Source organism: Phacochoerus africanus, chromosome 2 (genome assembly GCF_016906955.1).
Source record: "Phacochoerus africanus isolate WHEZ1 chromosome 2, ROS_Pafr_v1, whole genome shotgun sequence".
NCBI lineage: Eukaryota > Metazoa > Chordata > Mammalia > Artiodactyla > Suidae > Phacochoerus > Phacochoerus africanus.
The window spans coordinates 116,741,574-116,767,608 of NC_062545.1; the positions used below are offsets into that span (position 1 = coordinate 116,741,574).

General features: G+C 34.5%; 1 protein-coding gene across 6 annotated transcripts in view; it reads right to left on the reverse strand.

Moving 5' to 3' along the window:
* Nucleotides 1–26,035, reverse strand: part of TCF12 (transcription factor 12) — a 368,763-nt gene that overhangs the window by 40,508 nt on the left and 302,220 nt on the right. For 4 of the 6 annotated variants that reach the window (XM_047766266.1, XM_047766268.1, XM_047766267.1 and 1 more), the window contains 4 exons: nucleotides 10,887–10,992; nucleotides 9,735–9,874; nucleotides 9,317–9,461; nucleotides 8,574–8,638 (listed from right to left, as the gene is read on the reverse strand). In XM_047766266.1, the coding sequence (XP_047622222.1) occupies nucleotides 8,574–8,638; nucleotides 9,317–9,461; nucleotides 9,735–9,874; nucleotides 10,887–10,992 (456 nt within the window). Of the gene's footprint in view, nucleotides 1–8,573; nucleotides 8,639–9,316; nucleotides 9,462–9,734; nucleotides 9,875–10,886; nucleotides 10,993–21,761; nucleotides 22,011–26,035 lie in introns of those variants that run through there. The other 2 variants (XM_047766270.1, XM_047766271.1) reach the window with 2 other exon arrangements.

The following is a 26,035-nucleotide window of genomic DNA, read 5'->3' on the forward strand; positions in this document are numbered from 1 at the left end:
TGCCATGGCTTAGTGGAAACAAGTCTGACTAACAACCATGAGGGTGCGGGTTTGATACCTGGCCTTGTTCAGTGGGTTAATGATACGGCATTGCTGTGAGCTGTGATGTAGGTCATAGAGGAGGCGCAGATCCCATGTTGCTGTGGCTGTGGCATAAGCCAGTGGCTACAGCTCCAAATTGACTCTTGGCCTGGGAAACTCCATATGCCATGGGTGTGGCCCTAAAACAGACATAAAATAAATAAAAAAATTAGGATTAAAAAATATCATGAATATATTCTGAGGGAAATAAAGAGCTCATCCTTATTTATTATACTAATTGAAAATAATGTAATTTTTTTTTTTTGTCTTCTGTCCTTTTAGGGTTGCACCTGTGGCATAGGGAGGTTCCCAGGCTAGGGGTCTAATCAGAGCTGTAGCCATGGGCCTACACCACAGCCACAGCCACGCCAGATCTGATCCACATCTGCAACCTACACCACAGCTCATGGCAATGCTGGATCCTTGACCCACTGAGTGAGTTCAGGGATTGAACCTGCAACCTCATGGTCCTAGTGGGATTCATTTCCGCTGTGCCAAGAAGGGAACTCCCCAAAAATAATTTAGATTTCTAATTGCTAGAACAAAAAGAGGACTATAAAATTAACAAACGTGATAATCTTTCTAGAATACACTATCTAAATAAGTTTTATCCATTAAAAATAATTAACTTAGGAAACTATTAACATATCTTTTGATGAGAATAGTCCTTAAAAATACTTTTTAGGGAGTTCCTGTTGTGGCTCAGTGGAAACGAATCTGACTAGCATCCATGAGGACACAGGTTCAATTCCTGGCCTTGCCCAGGGGGTTAAGGATTTGGAACTGCTGTAAGGTGTGGTGTAGGTTGAAGACGTGGCTCAGATCTGGTATGGCTGTGGCTGTGGTGTAGGCAAGTGGCTACAGCTCCAATGAGACCCGTAGCCTGGGAACCTTCATATGCTACTGGTGCGGCCCTAAAGAGCCAAAAAAAAAAAAAAAAGTTTTAAAAGCCAAAGAAAATAATTTAAAAAACAGTTACCCTTTTTTCCTTTTAAAGTTTTCAGTTTGATTAACTACATTTTTGCCAAATTTAGCTCCTAATGATGTATGAGTGTAGTAAGGGAAATCAAACTTCAAAGGATATTCTGTCACCCTTGAAGAAAAGGACAAAAACCTGTAAGCTCTTCAAAAAATGTTCCCACTGTGGTGCAGTAGTTAAGGATCTGGTGTTGCTACAGCTGTGGGGTAAGTTGCAGCTGCAGCTCAGATTCAATTCCCAGCCCAGGAAATTCCATATGCTGCAGGTGCGACTGAAAAAGAAAAAAATTTCCCCCCAAATTTGTAGACTTTATTTCCTAAGAGGATATAACGTATCTGAATGTATAAATTTTGGTGTTTTGGTTATTTTTCATATTTCTAACAAAATAATGACAGAAATCCATTTCAGTCTATGTAATTAACCATTAACCATTTAAAAAGTCTCCTTAATCCATGTACCAGCAGTTCCTCGGAGCTCTTCTCTAGGACAACCCCATTCCTATAACAGGCAACATAAATCATCTTCACATCTCAGCACTTAACTTAGGGCAGATGATCCACTTATTCGGAGAAACTGTGGTCAAATATTTTAAAAAGAAAAACCACTTCTGGGTGTATCCCATAGAAATAATCTTACTCTGAATGAGTTTATAGCTCTAATAAATTTAAAGAGGCCCACGTTATAACACTGTAACGGTCTCTGCACTGGTTTTAAAGACAGTGTAAATTTGCAGAAAAAGTCAGGTATTGGGAAAGGCTCTCATAAAACAAAATTCCACAAGTCATAATCATCAAATGTTAATGGATTTCTTTCTTTCTTTTTTTGGGGGGAAAAGAAGATAGCACTAACTGAATTGTAAGCAGACAGAAAGTCTATTTTCCTTTGACTGCAAACAAATTATCTGCATCAACTATCTACACTGTATGATGTTACTAAACTGTAACTGGAAATCCCTTTGCCCACCAACTCCTTCCAAGGAACCAGACCTAGAAGTTGTATATTGAAGTTGCAAGGTCATTTTAAAAATCACAGTTGTCAAGATGACTTCTAAAAACTATATAGGACTTAGTAAATAGGAAAGTAGTAAAGATCAATATCATTGGTCTTAGAGATGTTATTACCTTTTATTTATTTATTTTTCTGGCTATGGCCACTGCATGCAAAAGTTCCAGGACCAGGGATCAAACCCACACCACAGCTGCAACCTGAATCACAGCAGTGACAACACCATATCCTTAACCCACTGTGCAAACAAGGGAGCTCCAAAGTTATTACCTTTTTAAAAGTGATGTTTCACACATGTGAAAATTAGTTAAAGGGCACATTTTAGTTCGCAGTGGCCTGATTACATACAGTGAATTATTTCAACAGTAAATAAATTAGTTAAGGTCACTAACTTCAACCAAAATATATCTCAACATAACCCTTTTTTTTGGTAAATCACTATTTCTCATATTTAAGATTCAAATAATTACAACTTTTGTGAGCAACTTAACGTTAACTTTTATGAAACATGCCCTGACTATGATATTGGTAAGGGAGAGAAGGGTACATTAACATTGATGGTGTGTGGTGGAGGAGTGAGAGATGTTTAATTTCTACGTAAAATTTTACCATAAACTATACCAACTTGCTGACTTTGTATTTCCTTGTCTATGAGAATTGCATGAAAGCACTGGAGAAAAGGCATTCCCACTGTGTCATACCTTTTGTTTTGTTTTCCTTATACTGCTTACATTAATACCTAAATGTCTATTTTTTTTTAATCTTTTTAGGGCCACACCTACAGCATATGGAGGTTCCCAGGCTAGACTTGAATCCTACGCCACAGCCACACCAATGTCAGATCCGAGCCGAATCTGTGACCTACACCACAGCTCACGGCAATGCCGGATCCTTAACCCACTGCGCCAGGGATAGAACCTGAAACCTCATGGTTACAAGTTGGATTCATTTCCACTGCACCACAAAAGGAACTCTCACCCTGATGGAATTCTATACCACATCAAAGCTCAACTCAAATGCAACCCCCCCCCCATACTCTTGGAGTAAACCATACCTCTCTTTGGTCTTTTACTTTACACTATGCTCTATGTCATCATTTTTGTATGCCTGTCTATCTTCTCTCCTTAACTGTAAGGTCTTTGAAGGGAGAGTCCTTATATCATTCAACACTGAATCTTTCATTGTCTTTCACTGTCTTGCACAAGTAGGTGCTCCATATTTTTTAGAAAACTTGAGTAGGAGTTCCCGTCCTGGCTCAGCAGAAACGAATCTGACTAGCATCCATGAGGGCACATATTCAATCCCTGGCCTCACTCAGTGGACTGAGGATGCAGCATTGCGTAAGCTTGGTGTAGGTCTCAGATGTGGCTCAGATTTGGTGTTGCTGTGGCTGTGGTGTAGGTCAGTGGCTACAGCTCTGATTCTATCCCTAGCCTGGGAACCTCTGTATGCTGTGGGTGCGGCCCTAAAAAGACTAAAAACAAAACAAAAAAACTTGATTAAATTGTACTTGAAATCTGTTACAATATTTTTTGATAAAAAGCAGGACTCAGTAGCAGTACTGTTTATCTTAGTACTGATACAGTGGGGTTCAGGAACAGAGGTAAAGGGGGAGAAAAAGATTCTATTATAAAGATGCATTCATTTACAAATCAATTTTATGGGATAAGCTTAGAGAACAACAATACAGTGAGTTTCCAATATATATGAGAATTAAGTGTTAATATACTAAGCTGTCCGTACAACACTGTTAAGGCAGGTAGGGGCTTTTGAGGGTATATATAGACTCTCAACCCTTAGTTTTCCCTGACAACTCTACCATTACATTAAACAATCCCTGAGCATGCTAAGAACTGGTGACAACGTCTTCACCTCAAAGAAGGAAGAGTTTACACTTTAGAGTCATTTATCACCACTTTGCAGTGACTAAGCAAAATGTTCTGATATTTATAAAATTGGTGTGAACTATTAAAAATCACTGAAAAAACAGAAGCGGTACCAAAAACACATCAATGTATATTTCTGATTTTTTTTTTCAAAAGCAGCTTCTCCATTTGTATAATAAAAGCTATTTTCTCCACTCACTCAACACATTCTCTGGTTCTACTTTGCCTTAAATTAAAGTGATGACAGACAGAATTGTTGTTAATACTTTTCCTGAACTGAGAGCCTGGCAAATTACAGGAGTTTTGTCTTGTCCCTTTTACTTTCATAAAAGGAATGTGTATGTAGGAAGGGGAGCAACAACATTAAAAAGCAGAATACTGCCTTTTAGATCACAGATCACGTCATTAAACTTCACCTCTGCATATTTATTCTATTAATAAATCACATACAAATTATACTTATTCTATAGAAATTGTTGTGCTATTTTAAGAAATTCTAAACAGAAGGCTTTATGTGACAAAGAGCATTCTAAATCAGGAATACATTACTTTTTGTACTTTCTGACCTTAAAGAACTCCTACATTGATGTTTCAAAGAAAAAAAAAGAGAAGAAAAAAGTCAGTCACTTAAAAAAGGGGGATGGGAGTGATTTAGAATCTAGAGTATAAACACAAAGTAAGAACTCATTCTGCATGCAGTCCATGGTCCTCATACTGTTAAATGACCAATGATGAATAACTCCTAATACCTTCTGCCAGGCTTAACCGGTAATATGCCTCATTTTACTGCAACAAATGAGGCTCCTCCTCCTATCAGTCATGGTCTATTCCAATCAGCAGGGTGCCAATAAGCCAGAGGCTAATGAAAAGGGCCTCAGACAAAAAAGAAACAATGGAGAGCTCCCAAGCCCAACCTTGGAACTGTGAGCCCAATTTTTTAAACACTACAGTGCACATTTCAGTTAATCTTTGTTATGCTAATGTTATTGAGTCTAAGGAACAAAGAAACTTATTTCATGAATTACTTTTAAACGTCAACTTCCCTGAATTTTCTTTTCTTTTGTTAGAGACTACTGACCATTTAACTATCCAGATTAACACACACACACACACACACACACACACACACACACACACACACTCTCTCTCTCTCACTCTCTCTCTCTCTCTCCCCCTCTCCCCTTTGCTCTTGAGGTAGAAATCAAAACATAAATTATCACAAAGTCTGATATAATCAACAAAGTTAAACAGTCCTCTTGTTTGATCTCTTCTAAATTAAAGACCAAGTGTTTTGATATGGTATTAGGCACTGAAATAAACCAGATGTTTCTTCTTCTATATAAATCTCCATGGGCACAATCTTAAAGGGTTATTGTCTGGCAAATGTTCAGGGAAACACTGAAATGGCATGAATATCCAGATTTTCCTTTCCTTCTATCTACCCTAGTTTATCATCTAAACTAATGCATAATCCATAGGGCTTTGGGAACTTTGGGTAAATACTTTCATGTATAATTCTCTTTCTAGCTATCCTGAGATTAAGATCACAATTATCCAGGCTTAAACCTAAAATAAAGGAACCTTTGCAAATGTATTATCGGGCCTTACATGTTTAATCACACAGTATTCTGTGTTCTCTTTAATACCTAAACTGAAGAACAAACATTGTAACCTCTGATGTTTCACACTTGAAAGACCATCTAAGACATTTATCAGACATGTGGGGAGCTAGAAATAACTTCTAATGACAATAGCATGGCACTTCTCCATCTAAATAGATGCTATATTTAAAATGTCACATTCTAAATAACTTACAGTTTCAAATATTCATGGTCACCATTTTCAAAGACCTATAATACCTATCATCAAATTATGACACGCATGTCAGACTCTCAAATGTAATCCTCATAAAATTCCTTCTCCTCATCTCTTCTAATCCTTCCTATACTCAATGTAATGTTTTTGTTTTGCAGTACATTCTGAGAGCACTAAAGGGAATGTGAGTTTGTAATGGAAGTTAGAGAAAGAATGTATTTGGGGGAGGTGTCTAGTGGTGGGGAGGGCAAGAGACGGATTGAAGGAAGGGATTTGAAGTGTGCAGACTATGGCATGCAGTGATGGAGCAGATGGAATGCATCACCGTCAGCTATGACAGAAATGATTTATGGAATGACCTGGCTGCTCCTGTCTAGTAACAACACAGGATGACAGAGCTGTGTTTCCATGACAACTAAAGCCCACCCACTAACTAGATTAAACATTCTTCTCTGGCTTCCACTCACGGGTGAATTTAGATTTTCTTTTCCAAATGCCAAATGGTTTAGCTAGTAAGTTGGTCATAATATGGGAGAATTATGGAGACCACAACAGACTTAAAGGGTAACTGAAAAGGAGTTTGAAGGACCACTGAGAACATCACAAATTCCTGCTTGCCCATCTGCCAAGGTTCCTTTACATAAGTTTTCCTTGAATAAAATATTTAAAGTTCAAATGTTATTTGTCTTTCTACATGTGAAATACCTGCTACTGGATTCTTTTGGAATCATCATAAGGAATACGGGAGGTCAATCAAATACCTGGGAGGCACTGACATTTAATATTACACAATTATTTTCTTCCAGAGTAGGTAGTTTTCATCAGGTGGGGATAAACCGAGAAAAAAAAGTGAGATAACTCCCTTTAATCCTCATCAACACCTTGTAAAATAACAGTCACTACAGCATTGGTCTTTGTGGAAGTATACAGTAAGTGAAGCTAGTCAGATCAGGGTTCTCATCTAATACATCTAGGCTTTACCCTTCCTAGCTTGGTGATCCCTAGGGCAAGCTACTTAATCTTTCTGAGCCCGAGTTACTTAACCTTTTAAACCTTAGTTCCTCATCTGTAATGTGGGAATAATAATGCCAACCTCACAGGGTTTTCCTGAGGATTAAATGAAATGAAGCATGTAAATGTTTAGTATAGTACCTAGCACCTACTAAGCATTCAAATTACAGCTGATATTTTTATGGGTTTTGTTATTATAATCATCATTTTTATCATACGATGCAAGACTGAAGTCAACATTTACTCAGCTCTATTTTGTGCAGGGTACCACTACGTGGCAGATGAACTGGACCCAGCTTCATTACTCAAGAAACTTGTACTGTTTATTCACAGAAACAAAAAATGTTATCTCTGGAGTTCCCGTCATGGCTCAGTGGTTAATGAACCCGTCCAGCATCCATGACACTCGAGTTCGATCCCTGGCCTCACTCAGTGGGTTAAGGATCTGACACTGCCGTGAGCTGTGGTGTACGTTGCAGACACAGCTCAGATACTACGTTGCTGTGGCTGTGGCTTAGGCCAGTGCCTACAGCTCCTGCTCGACCCCTAGCCTGGGAACCTCCATGTGCCATGGATATGGCCCTAAAAGCCAAAAAAAAAGAAAAAAAAGAAGAATGTTATCTCCTTAGATGTTTAACAATTGCTACCTACTACTCACACATTAAGTCATCTGCCTTTCCCACTGAACAGCAGCAAAGGTGTTTGAGAGTTAACTGCACTTCATAGTAAGATATAAGTAACATAACTGAGAATTCTGAGAGTCATGTATCACTCAGGAGGGAAAAAGAAAGAAAAAGCCTAAGGAGAAACTTCACAAAGTTCAAAGCTGAAGTACCTCTTTTAAGTAATTAGATGTGGAATCTTTATGGATTACTGGTAAATGTTCTCCCAAAAGAATGGATTTCAGTTTAATGTTTTAAGGATCAGGTATTAAAAATATAATCACTGCCTTTATTAAAGCAGATCATTGCTTTGTCATTAACATCCTAATGTGATGTAAACTAGCTGCTGAAGAAAATACCGTGGGACTCCTTCAAATTAGTTTTACTCATTTTAGCATGGGTTCTTGAATGAACTTGCTTTTTTGCTTTTAGGAAAGGTTCTCATCTACTTTTTTTTTTAAATTTAATTAATTTATTTATTTTTCTGCTGTACAGCATGGGGGCCAAATACACTTACATGTATACATTTTTTTTCCCACCCTTCGTTCTGTTACAATATAAGTATCCAGACATAGTTCTCAATGCTACTCAGCAGGATTCATCTACTTCTTGAATGAATCAGCAGCAGATGGTTATATTTTCCTTTTAAACAAATATGTAAAATATCTTTGGTTTTAGAAAAAAAAATCCTTATAAAAGCACTTCCTTCTCTGTATCAGAAGAACTGAGTTGACTTTCTTGGTTCCACTTGACTTATTTGAATGGGCAACTCACTAAGTATATGTTTAAAACTAATAAGCAGATTTAAATATTAATCTCTGTAATCTGTGCTTAAGATTTTTAAATGACCAGATTTCTTTTTCTTCTCTAAATCTATTTCATTAAGACAAAAACAGATATTTGAATTGAAATTAGAAGAATGGGTCTTGTGGGAATGTAGTGGGAAGATGTTCTCAAGAGTTATTTTAAGGGCAGTAAAAATCAATACAAACCAAGAATAGCTCCAAATGAGTAATGAAGTGATCCTGTTATAACTACGCCCTTTAACTATGACACATACTGCCCATAAGATCTAATCACCGCATTTAGCAGTGGTAAAAATCATTCAGCAAAATATGTAAAATCAATACTCACAGATGCCAAAGCTTTTCCAAGTGCATCACCTGTCTGTGAGCTTCCAGCAGCATTTCCTCTGGTTCCTGAATATTTCAAGTAGGAAGACAAATTGAGCATTTTAGCAGGCAGGCAGGCAGGCAGGCAGGCATGTTTTCTTTCAGCACTCTGCCTTAATTTCAATGGTGTTCTATATTGTTACTGCACTTCTATCACAATAAACCAGCAAATACTCTGCACGTGTTGCATTTAGTAAGCTAAAGTATAGATAGGTTCCTTACCACTTCCTAAATTAATGAAAATCAAAGAGATTATTTTCTTCCATTTTTAAACTCAATACTAAAAAATATGTTGAAGCAAAAGGTACAAACTCGCAATTATAAGTAAGTACTTAAGGATGTAATATATAGCATGATAAATATAAAGTACACTGCTGTGTGTTACATATTAAAATTGTTAAAAGAGTAAATCCTAAGAGGAGTTATCACAAAGAAAATTACTTTTTTCTATTTCTTTTTTATCTGTATAAGATGACGGATGTTTACTAAACTTATTGTGATAATCACTTCATGATGTATGTAAGTCAAATCATTATGCTGTACATCTTAAACTTACATAGTGCTTATCTCAATTATGTATCTCTCAATAAAGCTGGAAGAAAAAAATATGAAAAGAACAAAAAAAATATGTATTGAAAAATATGGGATTCTCTAAAGATCCCCAAATATGGTTTTAGGGAGTTTTGCAAACCTAAAAAAGCTCACCTAGAATGCTATCTGATCCATTGATGGGAGGAGTGTGTGAGGCAGCAACGTAAGGTGAACTGCTGGTACTGGCGCGATGGAAGCTGGACATTGGTGGAAGACTTGTGTTTATGTCTGTTGGTGAAACTGAGTGTGGAGGATAACTCTAGAGAAAGGGGGAAAGAGACATGAAAACATATTTGCTGAATAATATGCTCATATAATTGGATAACTACTGTAATAGGTTAAAAAGAGCATCACAAGTTAGGAGCTAAAGAGCACTACTATTGTCATTTACTTTTTGAAAAGGCATAAGTAAGCCCAGAAGCATTTCAAAATTCAGAAGTTTTGGCAGAATCAAATATTACACTTGTAATCCAAAAAGAAACACAAGCAAGGACAAAGTGTTGCTGCACCCTAGTCACATATTACAGCCTACCAAGCGGTCATGTGAATGAAGGCTGCCATAACTACTGGATTGAGACATGTGGGAAGTGGAGGTCCCCAGAATTCCACCAAAACCAGGCTGGCTCATCCCATTTGATGAACTCCAAATGTCAGAAGAATTGTGGGTCCCATCTAAGACAAAAAGAGAAATATAAAATTTTCCTTAGCTAAAATTTTTTCTTTTATTTTGATGATGCTATAAAAATTCAAAGGGTACCCTTCAGATATTTTTTTCCTCCCCTTTCCAACCTAGTCTTCTATCTAGTTTTCTTTCCTCTAAACTGTACAGTTACTATTTTAAAAGAAGGGAAAAAAGTAATCCAAACCATAGTAGCTAGGTCATGATAAAAATTCTCGTAAGATCTAAATTCATATCACGGAGAATAACAAAAATTCTAAATTTGGGGATAGACTGGATTTAATTTGTAGTTAAATGGTACACCCATAAGTATACAAAAAAATTCTTAATCTATAAAAAGCAATGTATGTTATATCAAACATTCTCAAATTGAAATAAAAAAGTTTCTCTTTATAGAGAGGCTAAGTCATTGATAATGGCTGTATTATAGTCAGCCTTCAAATGGAAATGTATTAGCAATGACTTCACTTACCAATGTAAAGTCAAGGAATCAGTTACATAGTAATTTATTGTTCCCATAGTCCACAACCATGGAAGACAAAATAAAAATGATTTGCTAGATAGAATTAAAGGAAGTGCAACACTTTTTCTCTCTTAAAGTCTTATTTTGGTCTCTAATATTCACTCTACAATAATTCTAGGGTTGATATGAATCTGTAATTTAAACAAAAAACTAAAATTGTTAATAGCTTTTATACATATAAATCCTAAAATGAGAAAGAGCAGCTCTACCCATTTTTCTCAATTGAAGTCCTTTATAGAGTCAATCAATACTGATGGGTACTCCAGTGCTTTGCTGGATAATCCAGCTACATTGTAGTTAACGATAACTAGCAATAGAGAAACTAATTTTTTAAATTTGCTTCAGCAAAACATATCTAGATAAATAATGTCTGAACTTCTTTACAGTTATTCTCTTTCCTCACAACTTTAAAATATTAGTTAATGTTAGCTAATACAAGAGTAACTTGTAGTACTTGACAACTATTTGGTGGTAGTACTTACCTTGCATAAAAAAAGTGCTAGCAAACATACTGCTTGGTGGCTTGGGAGATGGATAACTAGGAGATTCACGGTTAAAGTCATCTGAATTTGGGGATGGTGCATATACCTTAAAATTAAACAGGAAATTTAATTAAAGTGTAAATGTCATATCACTTATGTAAAATGTGTTCCATTTCATGAAGGGCCTAAGAAGGCCTATCTTAAAGGCTTATGTAAATCCAAAGAAACTGTTTAAATTCTCATAAATAATGTCTAACTTGGATACTCTCTACATGTTTGTTTTTTTTTAGTTGATTATTAGAGAAAAAACTATTGCAAGTAACCATGTAATGCATCTTTGTATGACAATTATACCATGTGCTTGAATATAGTCACAAATGTTGACATTGCTTTCAAAACACAAATTCACATAGGCTTATGATTCAAACTGTGATGACAGAAACAACTGTCTTTTGGAGATAGCATGAAATAAAATTTGGTTCATAAAATTCATTCTTTTCACTGTCACAAGATTTATCAAAATCAAAATGAGTCGGACTAAATGTTACTATTTCTTACTACTATTAAAAGGCAACTGCACAAGGAGCAGCAGAATTGCTCAGAAACTTCCTTAACTTAGTAGGGTTAGCAAAATTAAAACCAAATTCTGCTGAGGGGTTTTAATTCTTTAATTTCAAGCAAATTTTGAAGTCTGGCACAGCTTTAAGGAAAACCTCATTTAAGCTGTCAGAGCAGTGTTAATTTCCCTTGGTAAACCTTTGCTTCAAATAAGCAAAGTACAAACATTTTGAATTGGCAAATGGCCAACATTGTCATTTCTCTGGAAAACTAAATGGGCAGTCAAATAACTGTAGTAATCAAAACATGATCAAACCATTCTCAGGATGACTACTGAAACCAAGAAGGAAAACAAATAAGTAATGACTAAGGTGATGCATGGTCTGTAAAAGTAAACCAGGAGTCAGGAAGAATGGCAAGTTGTCCTACGGTGAGCAGTGTATGAAAACTATTTCATTTAGTTTGATAATGGTACATCTATTAAATTTCACCCGAATTAAAAACCCAAAGTGTTCACTTAGATGGAAAAAAGTAACCAGTTCAATAAAATTATGGGAGCATGTGTAAAAAAAGCATACACATATTTTTTGCTCAAGCACAGAAAATTTCTGGAATCATACACAAGAAACTTAATGGTTATACCTCTGGACTTATAATTGGGAAGGAAGACATTTACTTCTGCCCTTCCACAGAGTTTGATATTTTTACCCTAAGCACACATTTCTAAAAACACTGAGGAAGCACACACTGAGATGAAAAGGGGAGCCAATTTTTTAATTTAATAAACTATCACTTATATTCATTTATTCTTTCTTTGAGGCACTGATTAACAGTAAAGATTTCTGATAAATTACATAACCTTCTGAAATTTCCTTATTTGTAAGATGGTGCATTGGGGATCAATGGGAAGATCAGATAAAATAATACATACAAAATGTTTAGTATGGTAGGCACTAGCTAATAATAAGTCTTAGCTTAATACTAATAATATTTACTAATATTAATAATATTAAATGTTAGCTAATAACATCATTTCTCTATCACAGTTATACTGCTACATATTGTCTGTTCAGGACTGAAATGATAGTTCTTACAGTTTTTGCCCAATGTGATCCTACTTATATACATAGTTCATTCTAAATAAAGAGTTAAAAAGTCCATTTTTAGTCTTGCTGCTAGCCATGCTATTACTAGCATAGGTGTGTTTTTTTAATGGGTTGGCCTTCAGGTTAGTTTCCTACCTCTTACACCCCAAAGGGAAGAACACATACCTGCGGTACCTGAGATGCCTGGGACAAGATATTATATTCCTAAGAATTACCTAGAAGGGTCCCAGACAGGGCACTATACATTAGATGTATTACACATTTTTCTTTTTTAGTGCTATTATATAAAGGCAAAGTTGGAACGAAATAGCTGAGTAAACACAAATATGTGTTTGGAATGTATTAAATGGGATTGGGGCAGGAAAAGTGCTCAGGAATTTTGCATGTTTTTCTTTTAATCAAGTTTCAACATTTAAATTTAGCTCTAGCTATATGTCTTCTGTCCCCTTTACCTATAGATTTTCCCAAACTAGGGTGAAACCAAACAACAAAAAGTAGAAAACTACAAAATTTGTCAGTTTAAATTTATACGTAATTTCTCAATATATATTTCTATATCTTTATTGCTATTCAATTCACTTAAATGTGTGAAATTTCCAAAGCAAATAAAGGAATAAACCTGAGTTTACTGATTTACAAACTGCTGCCAAATAAAGGAGAACATGCTGATCAGATAATGGTTAATCGATGACTATCATGGAAAGCAAGAAAATCAAGATAAACCACACAAAACAGAAGAGGCTTGCCTTCTCATACGAAAAAATTTAAGTTGTATGGAGAATAAGAGGCCTATTTCGGAGGTGAAGTTGTTTTTAATGTCAGTCTTTATAACCAGCCTAAGAAAAATAAATTGACTTTTAGAGGAGAGATCTTATAAATGAAAATGGTAATAACTCTAAACTACTGTAAGTTTATCACTTAATTTACTAACCTAAGTTCAAAGTTTTTATCATGATAAAAATGTTTTGAAAAACATGATTCTCAAAGAGGCCCATCTAATAGCATACGCCAAAAAACTTTACTTCTGGTATCTTAACCATAGCTTGCAAAAACATAGATGCAATGTTATGAAGCAGCAGTTGTGCCAGTTTCGATTTTTCAGATCAAAGAGTTCTTGCGGCAAAGCACAACTGATGTGGTCTCAAAGACTTTATTAACTCCAGATGTAGGGAAACAGTCAGCCAATTCCACAAAAAGACCAAGTCTCTTTTAGTTACAATCAATACTGGCCACAAATTAAAACCAGACTGCTTATGTCATCTGATCACCTGCACATAGATGCCAGTTTTTTCCTAGTTAATGATCTAATCACACATTTAAATCTTAAGTATCATTTCGTATCACAGCAAACAATCTTAAAAATTAAGAGAAAGAAATATATATGCTAAGGTGATTAAAATCTACCAGGAGTCAAACTATTTTAAAGAAAACAGAAAAAGTACAATTAAGTTATTTAAGATGTTTCTGTTGAAATGTGGTACTTAGAAATATTTTTTAGAATTCTAGCCTCCATTTCAGAATGTCAGCCTCACAGTAGCTATCATGGGAGTGTCCTCTTCTTTTTCAAGCACTTACATTTTCTCTTCCAGTAATGATGAGAGAAATTTTTGAGTGTCTGGTGAATAGAACCACAACATTTATCTCAACTTAAATGAATATAACTGAAAACTTAAAAGATACCTTCCTTTCACTTTTAAGTCTGGTTGTAAAGAATAAATTCACAGCAATATCTTTATGTTCTCATTCCATCAACCCAAAGTTACTTTTTAAGAGTGATAGAGTACTTCAGGGATGAATATTTACATTATTCTTTACAGTGCTTACACAATTATCATTGGAATGTTTTAGTTCATACAACCAATTGGAGTCAAGTGAGCAAAAACATTCTTTTTTTCCTACTTGGATGGTTCAGGTTTGGTCATACAGATCATTTCAATTCAGTCCACTCTCAATTTCAATGCATCCTTCCTGTAATTAACACTAGAAACATCCTTGAGAGGCAGAAAGGCATGATTCTCTGATAGTTATTGAGAAAAGATGCAAAGAAGTAGAGGCTTTTGCAAAAAGAGTTTTTCTTTTTATCTTGTCACATCCAGTGATTAATTAAAGGATGATGTCATTTCCTATGCTTTTAAAAATAGATCCCAAACTTGTGTGGTAGTCGTTGTCTTTAAATCTTCTAAATGAAGAGATGAATTGGGAATTTTCTTTAGTATGTGAGATAGCTAGCTGTATATCTTAGTTAAGATACCCTTCTACAGAAAATGACAGGAATGCTTTAGCTGAGCAATGTCCAATAAGTTTCTGTAATGATGGAAATGTTCTACATCTGAAATGATAGAAATTTATCTATGTCTGTACCTTAGAGTAGCCACTCATTACACGTGACTACTGAACACTTGAAATGCGAATAGTACAAATGAGGAACTGAATTTTAAATTTTAATTAACAATCATTTGTGGCTAGCAGTTACTATATTGAACAATGCAGGTTGAGACCACTCTTCTTTACTCAGCAATTTAAAATTACATAAATTATTTTGAAAGAAATATTCTAAGAGTCTCATAAGCTCCAAAGTCTATGAAAACCAAATCAGCATCAACTCTCAAACATTTTGGGGATATTTTTATCTAATTTGGAAAGATGAAACATGGAGAAGCTTATCATTTTTTCTGAACATGCTCTACCAGAGAATATTTCATTTTGTTGGGCTTCTATTAGTTTTTGTCAAGATGGTTTGGCTAGTGCTCTTTAAGTTCCAATATGTTAAATACAATTAAATACTCTAATACTCCAATGCTAACATGAACCTCCAATGTGTGAAAAGTTATGCTAGTAAGATAAATCATTTCCAGCATAATCTTTATCAATTTACCAAAATAACAAAACAAAATCATTTGGCTAATTTAGCCTACCATCCTAATTTTAAAGAAAAATGTGATAATATATTCATGAATATCCACTTATCTGATCTTTTATATAACTGTATTTTGTATTAAGCAATACAAATTTTACAAGATCTAGCTGAGTACCTAAAACCTGAAAAAACAAAACAAAACAAAACAGCCAAGGTCACTAGGAAAAAAAAAAAAACAGACCCCAATCCAAGCTAAATCCTATCTTTAAAAACTGTAATTAAAACTCTGGGTCAATAATTTTTAAAACAGGCACACTGAAGGGTCAATACTCAAAAACTAAAAAAGAAAAACTAGGTAATCATTATAAGAAATTTTTAGTTACTGCTGATCAATCTATGCAAGTTTAACACACAGTTAACATATGTAAGCAACAGTTTCCTTCTACTTCTGCATTTTGTGGGACCTGAATTTAGTAAAAAGAGGCTGTTTAAAAAAGAGTAAGTAAAATTTTGCTTTAATAACTGTACTCATTGAGGTAGGAGTGCTAGGTAAATATTAGAGGAAATTAAAAGACATTTCCTAAAAACTATTTCCTATTGATTTTTCTTATCACTTTGGATCTATTATTTTTTTTTGCTCTTTAGGGCTGCACCCACGGCATATGGAAGTTCCTGGGCTAGGGGTAGAATCGGAGCTGCCAGCCACAGCCTCAGCCTCAGCCATAGCCACAGCAATGCCAGATCTGAACATGTCTGCGACCTACACCACAGTTCATGGCAATGCCAGAGCCTTAACCTACTGAGTGGGGCCATGGATAGAACCCGTGTTCTCCTGGATACTAGTCAGGTTCATTACCCCTGAGCCACAATGGGAACTCTGGATCCATTATTTTCTATGCATACTGATTTTATATAGTATAAATTCAGATGAAAAGCATATCTTTTAACATATATATGAAAATCTTAAAGTTTCTGAAATTCAGATTTTTCCAATTTCCTGGTTCTTTCTCTAATCAAAATTAAAATTGCAGTAACCCCAAAGATAAAAGACATTATAAATTTAAGTAAATATATGAAACAGCAGTCTAATTTAAGAATTTCCCAATATTTAAGAATACTTAAACAAATGACAGATTTGATAACTCAATGTTTTCAGTATTTAATTTACTATTTGTTTCTTCTTTTGCTCTGCAGCATATGGAGTTCCTGGGCCAGGGATCAGATCTGAGCCGTAGTTGCATCCTAAACTGCAGCTGTGGCAACACAGGATCACCAACCCACTGTGCCAGGCCGGGGATCAAACCTGCTTCCCAGCACTCCCAAGGCACCACCAATCCCATTGTGCCACAGTGGGAACTCCTCCAGTATTTTAATATTACATAAAAGTAACAAAAATTTGGCATAAACTCTAATCTACTATTCAAATTTTTATGGTAATTCCAAATCTAAGGTTGGGGGGGGGATAATTAGATGGTTCTAGCAGTAAATACCTTAAAGCATCATAAAGCAAAATGTCTGAAGTAGAAAGACTAACTCAGGGATACACAAGCTATCTATGGAAGATTCTTTTCATCTACTTAGCCTGCTAAAAACAAAACTGAAATTTCTGTAAAAGGGGTAAATAGATGTTTATATATTCAACAGTTTCTAAATGAAAAGACCAATGTCTTTCCCCCCAAACTTCCAAAGACACGGTTAGGGATGAAATAATGTAAAATTTCTTTCTAACAATGATAAGAAAAAAGGAACTCTAGGAGTTCCCTGGTGGCTCACCAGGTTAAGGATCTTGTGTTATCACTGCTGTGGCTCAGGTTGCTGCTGTGGCTTGGGTTTGATCCCTGGCCTATTAACTTCCTCATGCTGTGAGTGCAGCGGAAAAAAAAAAAAAAAGAATTCTAGCTTTTAGTATAAAGTAGCTTAAAAATCAATGACTACTTCTGCTATCTAATGAGTTGAAAAATACTGATTTTCAACTGTGAAAATAAGTTCTTAGGTAAGTCAAACACATTTTAATTAATCATAAGTTAACATCACTGTGTGTGTGTGTATTTCATCAGTTCTTTATTGTAACCACTATCGTTTTTTTTTAATAAGTACAGTTTTTTTCCTGGGAGATAAATCATGGAATTTTTAAGAGACTGAGTTCGGAATTTGTATGCTAAGATAATATACTGAACAAATCAGTAAGTGTCACTTCTTAGCTACCTACATTTTAAAAATATTTAGACTTCACAATATAACACCTGATCCCTTTCTTCAACATGTTCATGAGCTGGTGAAAAGGGACATAAACTTCTTTCTAAAACATTACTAAAGCTGACCAGGGATAACATACCTTCCTGGCATGAGCTTTAGTTTTAACTTCTTGGTATTTGTGCCCACTTGAATAAAGAAAAAAAAGACCTTCTTGGATTCATATCCTAAATACAGCCTCAGATATTTTTGGTAAAGGGAAAAAAAAAATCAGATTTAAGCTAAAGTCCTTGTCATTCAATGTCTTTAGCATTCTATCTTCAGAGAATTCTTAAATGACTTCATGTTTTTCTCATCATACAAAAGTTAGATTTAACTCTACTGGACCCACAGACAGCCTGGAAATTTGAATTAAGTTAATTATATTTTCTTCTTTCATGTTAATTAGCAGTAAATCCCCAATGGTAAGAAAACTAGCTCTATATACTCTCATACTGGTTTCAGAGCTTTCATTAACTAAAAATGTTTATTTGAAAAATAAGTCTTAGAAGTACTCAATGCAATTTTAGCTACTTTCTCCTCTAATTCTTATGAAAATACAAATTACTTGGGGAGGAAGGTGACTATGGTTAAATCTATTTTCATTACTATAAGTTCTATTAGAAAAGACCTGCTCATCTAATTCCCTGAGTTTTAAAACATATTTAGGATAGCTTTAAGTTCTTCATCTTAAAACAAAAAAACTAGTAAAAAGCTTCTTGACCAAACACACCAATTAGCATTCATAAAACTGTAAGTCTCATCATATATGCAAAATATATCTGTAAGAACGACCTTGCGTTTTTCTCAGTAACATTTCCTTTCCAACGTACTACTTTGATACAAATGGTAGTTAAAGATAAGTGAAATTTGGCCCTTTGCTATGGAAACTAGTTTACAGAAAAGAGGAAAACTGCTCTAGGGAGAGACCTGGGTTCAGTTCTGGCCTTAACACTGATGAACTGTGTGGGGCTTAAGCAAGTTACTTAACTTCCCTGACCTCATTTTCCTTATTTATAAAAGGAGGTTAGTAACAGCTAAATGACAGAGTGGTTGTAAGAATTAAACGAGGTAAACATAAAGTCCTCAGTGTAGTTCCTGACACAGGGTAGCCGTTATAATCATGTTAGTTCCTGTTTCTTCTTTCCCAGATTCCATTCAAAGCAGCTCAATATTCAAAATGAGTTTCTAAGCCTGAGTTTTAAAACTTGGATTTCTGTGTTGTCTCTAATAAGATTAAAATAATCCCCTGATATAATGAAAAGAGCATCATGTCCATACTTGCTGCAATTTTTATACCTGGAACACTTTGTAGCATCTTCAGTTCAAGGCCTAGAAAATGGAGGCTGATCAGATGAGAGGAAGGCAGAAACTCCAAAATCCTCAAGATGAAGAAAACAGGAATTCTCTCTTCCCAAAACTTTCCTTCCTTTACCTCTAAGACTTTCTACCTCTCTGCATAAAGGACACAATTTAGTCATATCAAAGACTGAGAGCAGGCCAAGTCCTTTATAAGTAAGGAACCTCAGAAATGCATTATTCCTTGCTATTTTTCAAATTTCAAAAAACAGATTATATGCAAGATGATTTTAAATCCCTTATTAACCATAAACACATTAATATCTTACAGTATGGTACATAATACAGCTGCACAAAAGCTACATGATATAGAAATTAGTCTCTTCTTTACAAATAGTGGAGAAAACAGGGTTAACATTTTTCGCTTTTCTTTTTTGTACAGAGATGCCCAAGCCTCTTATATTTCCAACAAAAAAAGGCCATATAATCTTAAATAAGAAAATACAAAGGCTCTTCTCTGATCTGTTCCTTTTCCCCCTAGAGTCTGTCTAAACTTAATATTAAATTGCTCTAAACATTGTTAACTACAAGGAATCAACTTGAAAATTTAAAAATAAAACCCAGAAAAAAGGAAAGCATTTTAAGCCTAGTATCACTTAGGATTTCTCACTCGTTCATAATACCTATAATAGGATCTTAAAAATGCGATCAATGTAAACATTAGCATTTCAAATATTAATCTGTCCTATCATCTTAAAATAAATTGATAAAATGGAGTTAAAGAATGAGCTTAAATTTAACCTGTTCACTGGGAGAATTATACAAAAATTTTGTAACTCAAGTGAGGGAGTGTATTTCACTTAGATTCTAGCAATATTAAAAGTGTGAGTTTTTAACCATAAAGCATTGATGGTTAGACATTTCCCAATGTATATGAAGATGAGGTATTTACGTAGTCTTTGGATAATATAATTACTTACTATATGATTTTCTTATTGAAGAATTATAAGAGAATATTAATAATACTAATAAACTAGACGTGGTACAAATAAAACACATCTAAGAAAAAACATATAAGACTACGGCCTTAGGATACAGAGGACTAAGATATCATATCATCTCTTTATGCATTTTTTTAAGAACATAAAAGTCACCTTTGACCTATATCAAGCACAGGCTATCAATTTTCAGGCTACACTTCTCTACCACACCAGCCTGTCATCCACGGTAAGCCTGGAAATACTTTATACGATCAAAGCTGCGTCCGCTCCCCCTCCCCATGTAGAACAAAAAGAAATGCTGTAATAGAATGATCTCTGCTCTTGAAAGAATAAAATCTAAACTTAATTTGAGTTATAGTCTTTCTGCTTCAGGGGTCCTGCATAATTAATTTTACTAAACTCTCATATACATCACTTCCAAACAGACTATTTTACTCAGAAATGGACATAAAAGAAAAATATTTTCATGTTTGAAAGATAGTTGGCAAGGCAATTTATATGGAGATCAAGTAATTTTACCTATATTACCCATCTAAATCTACCTCTCACATTTTCCAAAGCTCTGTTTATACTTTTTAATGAGTTTAAGGATATTTTGGCTTGATTGTCGTCTATTAAGAAAGCTTACTGAAAAGTTAAGAACCAAATGTGAACAGAGGCCTTACCAAAGCAGTCAGTGAATGAAAAAGTGCTTTCATTAGTTCTCACGTATTTTAGTTAAAGCCATATACTACTTTAAAACATTTTCAAGTGGTAAAAAGGGAAGAGACAAATAGAAACTGATTTTATACTTATTTTAGGAAAATGAGATTAAATTTTTAATAATTTCAAACATTACTATTAAAAATGCCTCCACTCCTGACCAAAAAAATTGCTAGTCATACATGTACTTAATTAAACACCTGAGAGAAAGCACTGATTTGCAAAGATTTCGGAGGAAGATAATGAATTCTTGACACAAACCCGAAATTGTTATTCACTAGTGTAACATTTTTATGTTTATCTTATAAAGATAACTCTGACTGAATCTTCCAGAGAAGTTCACTTTCTTTTTAGAATATATAAAATCCTCTGACTTAAAAGATATTTTTGTAGAAACATACCAAGCAATTGATACTTACTAATTAACTTAGAAAACGGAGAAATTTTACTTAGCAACACAGAAAGGTATTCTAAAACATCAAACCATGTGCAATAAATTGACCAGAAATACATTCTTCAGAAAATGTATAAATGCATTCTTTGAAAAACAGTGATTTATTTTATGAATCTGTACAGGGTCAAAATTCTAGTTTGATTGGAAACAGATGGTATCCCAGTAAAGTCAGGCTCTGGACCTGAAACTCCAAACAGGAAATACGGCTCTCACTAGCTGACTGCTTCCCTAATCATTCCCAGAGCTTCATACTTGTTATTTTTATGAATATCCAAGATGACTTTTCATCTTTCCCTTCTGTCTACAAAGTATCAAGTAATCTTCTCTATCTCTATGTGTGTTTTATATGTGTATATTTTACACATAGATTATATGTTTACGATATAAGAAAACATTAACCATTCACTACTAGTAAAGCCACATCAGGCATGAAAAATAATATCCCACAAATTCAAGTTTTTCTTTATTATTTTAAAAGTAAAAGCCAAAAACTAATGAATAACTGTATCAAAGACAACTTTACTAACCCTACTTACCAAGAGATACACAATCTAAACATACTGCAGAAAATAAAACCCCCACAGGTTTAGTAAAAAGTAATTAATCTACCCTGCTTTCCCTTAAACAAGCCAGCTAGAAGCTATCTGAACAAAGAAAAAGACTTACCGTTTTCCCGTTATAGTAATACATCAAAGAATTGCTGCCCATTCCAGGGACAGGATAAGCACAATACATGCTGATTTTGAAAACGTTACTGTTTGCAGCTAATGCACACAGCTTCTCTCCAAGACATACATCCACCCAGCCAAACAGAGTTAAGTCTTCGGCACTAAGCATCCACACATGGATCTACTCAAAAGGAACTTATGCAAAATAGGACTGAACCAACTCACAGAGCAGAGAGGGAGGATTTATGCTGTAAGTAACCTCTTTCAGTTTCTATCAAGTCCTTGCATTGGTGGAGGATACCAATAAGACAAATGCTGGAACATTTAAAAAAAATACAAGTCACTTATAGGGGCTAAATAATGAAAAGCAATATAGTGTCCTAGAGATAAATATCCTAAAAAATCATGAATATTGTCATATGTATGCTATAAATGTCTCTCTCAAAGAAAGGCTGACAGATCTAATCTGTTTTTAGTTTTAATTAGAGTACTATAGCAGAGAAACCTAGCTTGCTACACTTCTACCAACATTACCATCTGGTGTGGTCTAAAGTTGCCTCCCACTTTGATAAACACATGATCAAGCAATCAGGAATTGGAAGCACTGAATCATGTATATAATAAGAAGGCTCTAAACAGTTAAGTCTTGTACAAAGTCACTTCCTGGAGAAAGCAGACCTGTCCTGTAAGTATTTCTCAACAAGCTAGAACAAACCATGATTTTTTTATGTTCTAAAAAATCATATGGAAAATAATTTGAAAGGAACTATTTCATGAAATGGCTCATTCCAACAATTCAAAAATTATCTTGAAATAAATGATCTGTTTTTAAAACATAAATATTTAACATAGATTTTCAGTTATACAACTCTGTAAATTCTTCATAACACCGACTAAAAGTTTATAATGGACTGCGCTCTCCTAGAGTATGTATTAAGCAATCCAATAATTAAAAAGAAAAAACAAATAAGGATTTGTTTTCCCTTACATAAAAATATGAATGGCTCATATGCATAACAGGCAAAATGTGCACTGTAGCTAATAAACTAAAGATTTCTTAGAAGGCTGCCCTCCCTCTAAGTTCATAATATATTCATATTTTTGTTAACATTCAAATTTCTCAGAAAGGAAAAATAATCAGTGTGGGAATAAATGTCTCACTAAATTAAAAATTCATTATAATTAGAAGTCAAAAGGATTTAGACACCTTTTGTAAATACATTGTTTCTCACACATAAATTTTTTATGTCGTTACTTAAAAAATTTTCTTTTGGTGTGTATTCTAACCCAGAAAAACAGAATAGCAACTTTTCTCTCTTATTTTCCTCCATCAAAACCTCTTTGTACTATCTCTTCTCCCTGTGGTTTGCAGGTTCTCACAGAATTGTGTTAAATCAGAGAAGAGCTCACAAGCTACAAAAAGGGACATCATCACTTTTTTAAAGGTACTTTTCACTAAGCAGAACTCTTCTAAAGGAATATTCTATAAGGGGGGAAAAAAAAACCCCAAAAAACAGTTATGAAAAATACTAAATAAAATATAGTAATAAAGCCAAGTAAGACAATAAGGCCAGCTAAGTTTATAATGTTTCAAAAATCTGATAGTGTTGGAATAACAATAAAACCTCCCCGCACTCTCCAGATATAGAAAAGACTAAGCAGCAGCTGCAAAAGAACATCACTGTACAGCAGACCATTAAAATGCCAGTCTGCAGAGTGGTCTGTAACTTCCTCCCTCCTGAGAGACCACAAAGACCCATTTCAATCCTTAGAGAACTGTGTAAAAAGCATTGACTTACAATTAACAATGCCATGCCTTAAAACCATTCAAGTAAATTTTAGTCTTTCATAGGCACAGTCTCTCTCTCTGACAGAATAGCTTAAACAAAAAAAAAAGAAAAGAAAAGAAAAATCCAAAATAAAATTTCCTTTTGTTCTTAATGATTAAAAATTTGAAAAAACAAACAAAAAACCCAGCGTATTTTTAAATAGAAATTTAGAGTACTAGAGGGAGGGGGAGCCACAAAGCACCGACAATATTTCAACATTTTCTACCTACAATCAGTGCTCTAACCTGGGAAAATTTTGAGACATTGGTTAAAAAAAAAAAAAAAAATCCACCTACAGTAGTTAGGTTCACTTCTCTGGGGCTTGCCAGAAAAGAGAAAGAGTACTATGATATTTGTTAAAACAAAAAGCATAATGTAAATCCAACTATGCAGTCTTGGCTATTAAAGTACAATGAAGATTTGAGTTATTTCATCTAGAGTTCTTTATTTTAGAGGCAACTATATGGTATTCTGAAAGTATGAAATAAATATTTTAGTTAAAAAAGTTCAGAATAATGCCAAACAGTATATAATCTTTTACTGTTCTAAAGCAGCTTATTAACAAACTGGATAAGATTTGCTATTAAACCTGAAACTCGAATATGAAACATAATAGTTTCTAAACAGACCAAAAGCTTTGCTTTACTTTTCATTCTTTCTTTCAGAAACACAGATACAAAATCCATACGTGTGTTAAATTTAAGGCCCCTCCTCCCCCAGCACAATCACTTGGTGCACAACCACTGCCTAAACTGAGTCTGGATGTAGAAACTCGGGAAAAGAGAGAAGAGAGGAGAAAAGAGAGAAGGCGTGAGAGGGTGGGGTCTACATACACATGTCCTTAAACTCATTCCTCAAAACCAGCTAACTGTCAAGAAAATGGGTGATAATCTAAGTAAAATGTTCCTATATTCTAGTCGTTTGCTATGGTAATTAATGTCTTTCAAGCTTGTTACTTCAAAATATCTTTTTTTTTCCCTGCCTTACTAAAAACAAAAACCAAAATTGGATGATATCAACAGTCATTTTCCTTATTACAAGTACAAATTTTCTTCTCAGATAAACTCTTCTCAAAATATTTTTTGAAAAAAAATCTAATCTATGGAACAGCTGCAGCACAATTTTTTTCTTAAGCAGAATCATATTACAGGAAAAAAATGCATATAGATGGATCAAGTGCTTCTCTAGTCAATGCAGTTGTTTAATCTTTGCCTCTTTTTTTTTTTTTGAAGGAACATGTCAAGGGTTAATCCTGTGACTCAGTCTGACAAAACGAGTCAGCTGGAGACAGGGCCACTTTTTAAATTTCAGATGGGCGTGCAGTCTGCACAGAAGCTCTGAACTGTTCTGTACTTTTTATCCTGAATTGTTTCCATCCACAATTCTAAGTAATAATTTTTGTGTTATTTTAAGATTATGTGATCTGACTCAATGTTCATACTAACTAGCCCAACAATCTAAAAAATCATCAATTTTATAGCAAAATGGGCATTATCACATACATTGGCATCATGATTAATGAAAATGTCAGAGAACCCTGAAAAAAATGACTTGGAGCCATACATCTTTTATTAGGCAACTATGATGATTCCTGGTTTGAGGATTACTGCATTTCACTGATTTTCAAATATGCTTCCCAGCCCTCAATGGTTCAGGATGTGATGTTTACTGCTACTTCAACAGTCATCAAGCACAGACCTAAACTAGATAAGAAAAAAGCTGTAATGTGTTTTAGCTTAAGCAATTTACTTCTTTCCTAAAGATTTAGGGGAAAATGTTTCCAAAAAATCTACTAGGTAGAGACTTTCTGGCAACTTCAGTTTAAAGTCCAGGCCCCCATTTCCTTCTTATTTTTCTGTTGATTGGGAAACAGATCTTCCTTGGAAAAAGCTATGCAAAATTTCCTGGGATTACCCTTGAGTATTTTTATTAGCTCTTCTTTATCCATGATATTTGGATCACTCTACCTCTCAAATCTGTTTTTTAAACTATCCCTTAAGATAGAACATTTTCATTAAAAAATGTTCTAAGAGTGACCTAAAATTCTATAAAAGTTTTCAAAAGAAAATTTCAATTTAACTGAATTACACATCTTGAATTAATTAATAAAGGCCAGTCAGTGGTTAATCCTGTTGTACATTTTTCTAAAACAAGCAGGCAACATTCCAGCATCCCAAAAGGCCAGATGATCTGCCTGGAAAAGTAAACCTAAAACCCACTCATAGGATTCCTCATGAAAAGTTTCAACATTATTTCTAAGTGAATCAATTCCTGGAAAACAAGAATTTCAGAGTGAAAAATAAAGTTTACATGTGACTAATTCCACAAATGAATTCTATATATCCCTGCTGTATGAGACTGAGTAAATAACTAATACCTTATTGGTTGCAAGGGAGGTGGAGGAGGGTGAGAATAAAAATAATTAAGGAGAATCTACAAGTGG